Raw genomic sequence first — 7,096 nt, 5'->3', positions numbered from 1 at the left:
GCCATGTTGGCGCAGTTTTCTTGAGGAAGGTAAACAGTACAAGTGATTAGCAAAATCAATAGGGATTGTGAGGGAGAGGTGATGTTCAAGAAAGGAAGCTAGTTAATATTTATGTTGCCTAAAGCAGGGGTCATCAACCTTGGCAACTTTAAGCCTGGAGCCAATCTGGCTGGGGAATTCTGGGAGTTGAAGTCTGCCAAGCTTAAAGTTGCCAAGGTTGGAAACCCCTGGCCTAAAATAACCTCAAAGCAGTTACATCTTCATCACCTTTATAACTAACTAGATGAGATATCCAGTCAAATCATAATATTACTTGTTAAACAATCACCTGCCCTATAAAAGAAAAGTCACTGATATTTCAGAAAACAAAGGAAAAAAACTCTGGTTTTCTGAGTTGATTCATGTGTGGTAAGCTATGATTTTTAAAAAATAAACTATAATTGTTCACGCCATATATTAAGCCATACATGCTTTAGTCTTATTATTGCAGTTGTTTTTATTGTGTTGTTATGGCTGTGTTGAGTATCAGGAATCTGAATAAATTACAGGCAGATACAAGTCTAATAATAATAGCACTTAGACTTCTATACCAATCAGGGGTGGGTTGCTGCCGGTTTTACTATTGGTTCACAACCTGCGTGCTGTGCATGCATTCACTTTTAAATGCAAATTGTTCTTTGCGCATTGTCAGAACAATTTACAGTGAACTGTGCACATGCAGTCACTAAAAAACAAAATGGCGGCAGCCCAGCAGCAGCAAGGAAATTGGTTTGGGGGCATGGCAGGCCTGGTCACTGCCAGTTCTGCGACCCAGACTTGAATTCCCCAGCAGTTTGACCAAACTGGGCCGAACTGCAGCAACCCATCTCTTCACACAGCTTCATAGTGCTTTAACACAGAGGTGGGTTCCTATAAGTTCAGACCAGTTCAGACAAGTAGGTTGTAACTCGACGGCCATGCTCCCAGACCATGTGCATGCACATGAAGCACGTCCCTGAATGAACCGGCATTAACAGAAGTGGGAACCCACCCCTGCTTTAACCGTTCTCTTTAACAAGTCAGGATTGAACCCCAGGCTGTGGGCAGAGTTAACCTGCAATACTGTATTCTAACCACTACACCACCATGGCTCCTAATAAATAAAACATGTTACATACAGATGTTAAGGCAAAATTATTCTTCCTGTGAATGTCTTCCTGGGATGATTTTTCCATTCTTGTGGAATAAGCAGGCTTATCACAAAACTAATCCCCGAGGGTGGGAGTGTTCCTCTCCTGTCTGGTCAGTGTGATCATTTGTTGGCAAAACCAACAGTGAGCTGCGACCACTGAGACCTTGGTCACACCATCAAACTGTATAAAACTTTTCTATGTTAACCAATAATGCTTTATGTGAGATCACCCTAGATCAGGGGTGTCTCACCTTGGCAATATTAAGACTTGTGGATTTCAACTCCACAAGGCTGGCTGGGGAATTCTGGGAGTTGAAGTCCACAGGTCTTAATATTGACAAGGTTGAATACCCCCTACCTTAGGTAGAGCAGGTGGATTTCCTGTGGTGTTGTCGTATTGACAGCTGTCCCATGGTGAGAATACTACAATTTGTAGCTGATAACCTCAGAAGGCCACAGGATTTTCAGCCATCAGCCCAGTATCACTTGAAGCAAATTTCCTTTCCTGCGAAGTCTATAAGCTCGGGGGTGGCATAAGTATTACATAGTGAAAACGGTGAAATCACGAGGTGGGTTGTGAAGCTTCCTCATCTAGAGAAGGGCTAAACTTAATTTCTGCCTTTCCTCTATGAGTCAGATGTGGAAAGAAGCCATGAAGCCATACAGTGATGCAATGCTAATTATGGGGCTGACTAAACAAAGTAATCCCCCACTAGGTGTTTTCTCTACGTATTTGTTAATTTTCCTATTGTTTCATCACACTTCCCCTTTTCCCTTTGTTCAAATCTCTTCTAATCCTCACAGCTGTGCACCTTCGCAAATTCAATTCAATGCAGTGATTGCTGGTTTCATTTTCACTCTGCAGCTCTCTTGTTTTAATCAGGGAAAATACCAGGAAGTGGCAAAATGAAACAAGAAACTGCCGAATAAGGGAGGAATGGACATTTGGTTACACTCATGGAATTATATTTTGTAATTTCTAACCTAACACAAGAACCATTTTTTTTAGTCGATTGATTTGCCTTTAAGGATTCCAAATAGACATGCACACACAAAAATGAATATTGTTAAAATATCACGGGATGTGTGAAAATGAAGTTTCCTCCTGCTTTACAAAACTAAGCTCTTAATTGATGTGCTCTTGCTGGGAGGCAAAGTGAAGTAATGCAACAAGCACTTGAAGGCAGGGCCTGACACAAGAGATGGAAACTAAGGAGTGAACCAGCCTAGTACTAAGGACAAATTTCCTGACAGTGAGAACAATTAATCAGTGCGACAGCTTACCTCCAGAAGTTCACTGGAGGTTTTTAAGAAGAGACTGGAGAGCCATTTGTCGGGAATAGTATAGAACAGTGATAGTTAACCTTTTTGGTGCTGAGTTCCCAAAGCCCTTGTGTGTGTGTACGCGAATGCACATGTGCATGCCCAAACACCCAAAATGCAATGCGAGCATCCCCCATACATACACTTGCCCCCACTTGTGCCCCATTTTGAGCCTGGAAAGCCTCCTGCACCAACCTGCACCCCCCATGCATGCGCCCCACCCCCCATGCATGCATGGTAGAGACCCAAAGACCAGCTGGCTGGCAGGAGACAAGGATGCATGCGTGGTGGAGCTGGGCTGGGATGATGGATAGCATGCCCACAGAGAGGGCTCTGTGTGTCAACTGTGGCATGTGTGTCATAGGTTCACCATCACAGGTATAGGATATCCTGCTAATACAGGGGGTTGGACTAGAAGACCTCCAAGGTCCCTTCCAACTCTGTTATTCTGTATCTTGTAAATTAAACTCTAGCTCTGAATTCTAAATTATATCATTCAGCAAAGTAGTAGAAAATAGTGTCCATTGGAAAACTATACTGGAAATGAATTTTCTTTAGAAATGATGGCACTAAAAAAACTTGGCTAGAGGCTGGGTTTTTCCTCTTCACCTGAAACAATTCAGTGCGGTGGGGAAAATAACAGAATAACAGAGTTGGAAGGGACTTTGAAGGTTTTTTAGTTCAAATCCCTACTCAAGCAGAAGACCCTACACCATTTCAGACATACTGTATGTAAGATATGCTTATATAAGCATATGTCTAGTTTCTCCTTGTAATCTTCCAAAGGTTTCACTAAAAATTGCTGAACAATGCACTATGGATTTCTTTATTAATTCACCAGAGAAACATTTCCGTCTACTGACCAAAGTATGGCACTGCATCGTTTGTGAAAAGTGTTTGTAATGATGTAGTTCCAAATATATTTCCACAGTAATGCTTCCATATTCCAAAGGTAGGGGTGAAATGCTTCAGGAGACCTGGTAGTGGACATTTGGAATGGGTCACCAAACCGGTAGTGACTGCTGGCTGGCCCTGCTCCCAAACTGGTCCCTCACTCACCCTGCCCCACCCAGTTTCTGCTCTGTAGCTTGCCTGCCTGAAGTGCTGTGCCCCTGACCTGCCTTCCAGGTAAGCCTGCGAGTCACAGCTTAGCTAGCTGCCCCTGCCCCCCTACCATCCCAATCTGCCTCCCTATTCCCTTCCCCATGGCCTGCAGCCCTGCCGTGCTTCCCCACCTTCCAAGCGGTCCTCACAGCAAGCCTGTGGCCAGCTTGTGAAGGCAGGCAAGTGGAAGGCCATGTGGAAGGCAGGCAAGCATGTCAGGGCCACGGGCCACGGGGAAGGGAGCTAGCAGCTTACACCATTCCCTGCAGCCTTGCCATGATTGCCTGCCTTCCACACAGCCTTCCCAGCCCAGTTGCCTCCCAAGATTGGCTCCAGCCTGGCCTGGCCAGGGGGTGGGTGGGTGGCCCTTGGTGGAAATGCAGACGCTGCACTGGGGCTGAGAAGGACGGTGGCGATGCTCCAGGAGGGCAAACAGAAATCCTGGAGCTGCTGCACATATGCCTGCCCCATTTCTGCAAAGGCAGAGCCCTCTTGCATGGCGATCCAAAGAGGGGAGGGGGAGGCTGCAGAAAAGGCTGCTTTCCACCCGGGCCTGCATGCCTCCTGTGGCGGCTCCGCAGGGCTTTGCGCTCTGAAGCAGCCCACTGGCTTCCCACCCAGCCACCTTCCTGCTCTCTTTGCAGATCAGCCTGGCCGACTGCTGGTGCCACTCCGGGAACTTGGCCCATGGAGTTTGGCACTATGGGCAAAGGAGTCTTGGTCATGGCACTGCTTCCTGTTGGCGAAAAAGCGGAGGGAGAAGTGTGGAAGCCGCCGGCAGGCGAGTGGATTTCTTTATTAATGGCAGTCCCCCCATGCAGGGAGAGGGCCAGGCCCGGCTGCACCACCACAGAGCCCGCAGCACTTTCCTTTCAGCCTGAGTGGTGATGCTTCATCTTGGTGAACACAAGGTTGCCGCACTTGTAGTGCGGATCGTTTACTTTTATTTCGCAGTGGGAGAAGGAAGAAAGCGAACAGCCGTTCTGCAGTGGTGCTCCATGATGGCAGGCAGACATCTGCAGCTAGGCAGGGAGGAAGGGCACTGAGAGTGGCAGTGGCATCCCCTTCCAAGCACAGTGCAAAGAGACAGCGGGCAAGGTGAGCAAGGCGGCCCTGGAGTGCCTGTTGCTGGGGAGGCACGCTGATCGCTCAGCCAGAGCTGCCTTGGCAGGGGCTACATCAGCCTCTCTGCCTGTGTCATGTCCCACTCTGGCTGGCTGCACGACTATAAGTGTGGTAACCTGGTCTTCACTAAGATGAAGCGCCGTCACCCAAGGAAAGGGAAAGAGCCATGGGCTCCGCCCGGCGAAGGAAAAGTGCTGTGGGCTCCATAGCAGTGCAGCTGGGGCTGGCACTCTCCCTGCAATGGGGGGATTGCCACTCACCCACCTGCCAGCAGCTTCCACATCTCTCGCTCTGCTTCTTTGGTGATGGGAAGTGGTACCACAGCTGAGGGCTAGACTCTGTGGGCCGAGTTTCCAGAATGGCGCCAGTGGTCCACTGGGCCGATCTGCAAAGAGAGCAGGCAGGTGGCTGGGTGGGAAGCATGCTGGCCCGTGCTTTTCTGAAGCATCCCTCTCCCCTCTTTGGATCACCCTGCAGTGGGGGCTCTGACTTTGCAGAAACTGGGCAGGCAGTTTGTACGGAGGATTGGCAGGGATGCGCATTATTATTAGCAGTTTACATAATGCAATCCTAAAAATATCAAAGACACTAAAGGTTAAATTAAAAATATTTAATATTTTACATTTATGTCAGATGATACAATAACCTTATAACTTTGATACACGATCTAACATTCAATTGTTAATTGCAACAAAGATTAGTATGATTCATAAACCTTCATGAAAATTTCAGTCATTCAACTTCATAAATATTGGAAGATAAATTATCTAAAGTTCTTTGTCTCAATGAAAGGAAGACATATGCTTTATGTAAGTCTTCACCACAGTTTAGATTATGGGTGTCAAACTTGCGGTGTTACATTGACATTGACATTATGTATTGTGACATTTTCCCTTTGCAGAGCTGTGGTGGGCATGGCCTATGTGTGACGCATCCAACCCGCTGGCCACCAGTTTGCCACTCCTGGTTTAGATCATTTATCCTCATAATTTTGGAAGATTTACAATCTAAGGTTCAACTGTTAATTGCAATAAAGAATAGTAAGTTTCATAAGATTTTGTAAAACATTCGGTCATTCATCTTCATAGATTTTGTAAGGGCAGGTGGCCCTCGCGAGTTCCATTTTCGTTGGCAGTGGGTTGCAGGAGGCCATCACAGGCAAAAACAGAGCTCAGGATCCCGTTTTCGCTGGCAGAGCACTTGGGCCACCACAGGCACCTCCAACACGAGTGACATTGAGCTGGTCATGCCCCCCTGGCCACGCTTCCCGGCCCAGCAAGGTCAAACTCAACCCTGATGTGGCCCTCAATAAAATTGAGTCTGATACCCCTGATATAAACCATTTTGGTGGACAGCTTGCTCAAACCTTGAACTTTGATTGTGTCAGCTGTAAAAATCAGAAAAATGGTAGCATTTAATTATTGTATTGAATAAATTGCACAGTAGAGATACATGTGAAGCTTCCCACTTCCCTGGCTTTTTAGCTGAAAACCATGATTTTCAGAAATCAATAGCTTTAGAGGGGATCCTTTGGATGTAGTAATTAATCCATTCCAAAAATTGCTTCATCTCGATCTGGACAATTTTCCAAGCACACAAACTGTACTTCTTCTTTTTCAAGAAGTCCCTGACCTTTTGGAAGTGTCTTTTTACTCTCAGCCTGGGCAGCTGCAATTTCAGATTCCTTGGAGATGTGATGACTTGTTCCATCTTTGCATTCCCACAGGTTTCCAACATCTTAATCTGCAGATCCAGTCCAATGTGGAAATCTCTTAAGGAGTCCTCATGCCAAATCGATTCAGGATGGTTTTGTCTAAAGATAAGGTCTATCTGTTGGAGGATTTCTTCAATAGTTGTTTTTGCAACGCCCACCTGGGATTCATCATTCATATCAATCAATATTTTTTCAATTCCTTCCACTGATAAATCTGTGATGTCACTGTAACATTGTAGAGGAATGGTTGATTTTATATTACTGCTTAGAAGTTTGAAGTTGACCTGGTTGGCTTTTAGTAGTTTCCTCTGAAGTTGGTTACAATTCTCACATGAGATTTCACCAAAGATTATCCCTACGCAAAGATAGAGACAGCAACTGTTCATAATCATGGTGAAGATGAATGAGATAGCAACAGTTGATTAGCTCTTTGAAAAGATTTTCTGAGATCTGTTGCTTCTTTCATTTAGTTGTGGTATTTATATCATTGGGGATGAAACTTCTAACTAACCTAAGATTAACTTCCAATTTTAATAAAAACTCATGTATTAGTATCTTTCATTAAACTTCTGTTTTTTGACCTCCTAATTTTTGTGGGGCAAACTATCTAAACTTCAACTCTTAATAAGCATGAAGACTAGTATGATACATAAGCCTTT

General features: G+C 45.4%; 1 protein-coding gene across 1 annotated transcript; it reads right to left on the bottom strand.

The window, feature by feature from the left end:
* Positions 1-6,223: 6,223 nt before the first annotated feature.
* On the bottom strand, positions 6,224-6,829 carry LOC106547559 (interferon tau-3-like). The gene has a single exon (XM_014064778.2). It carries the CDS (start codon positions 6,827-6,829, stop codon positions 6,224-6,226), a length of 606 nt encoding a protein of 201 aa, XP_013920253.2.
* Between the last annotated feature and the right edge of the window lie 267 nt (positions 6,830-7,096).

The sequence above is a fragment of the Thamnophis sirtalis genome, unplaced genomic scaffold, assembly GCF_051295495.1.
Source record: "Thamnophis sirtalis isolate CommonGarterSnake01/CBP01778 unplaced genomic scaffold, rThaSir2_p1.2 scaffold_5, whole genome shotgun sequence".
In the NCBI taxonomy this organism is placed as follows: domain Eukaryota; kingdom Metazoa; phylum Chordata; class Lepidosauria; order Squamata; family Natricidae; genus Thamnophis; species Thamnophis sirtalis.
Note: the sequence above shows the minus strand (reverse complement) of the source record. Positions and strands in the feature narration are given on the sequence as shown.

Bases quoted from the DNA above. Each gene is read 5' to 3' on its own strand.
- LOC106547559 (XM_014064778.2), bottom strand. From the start codon at position 6,829: ATGATTATGAACAGTTGCTGTCTCTATCTTTGCGTAGGGATAATCTTT.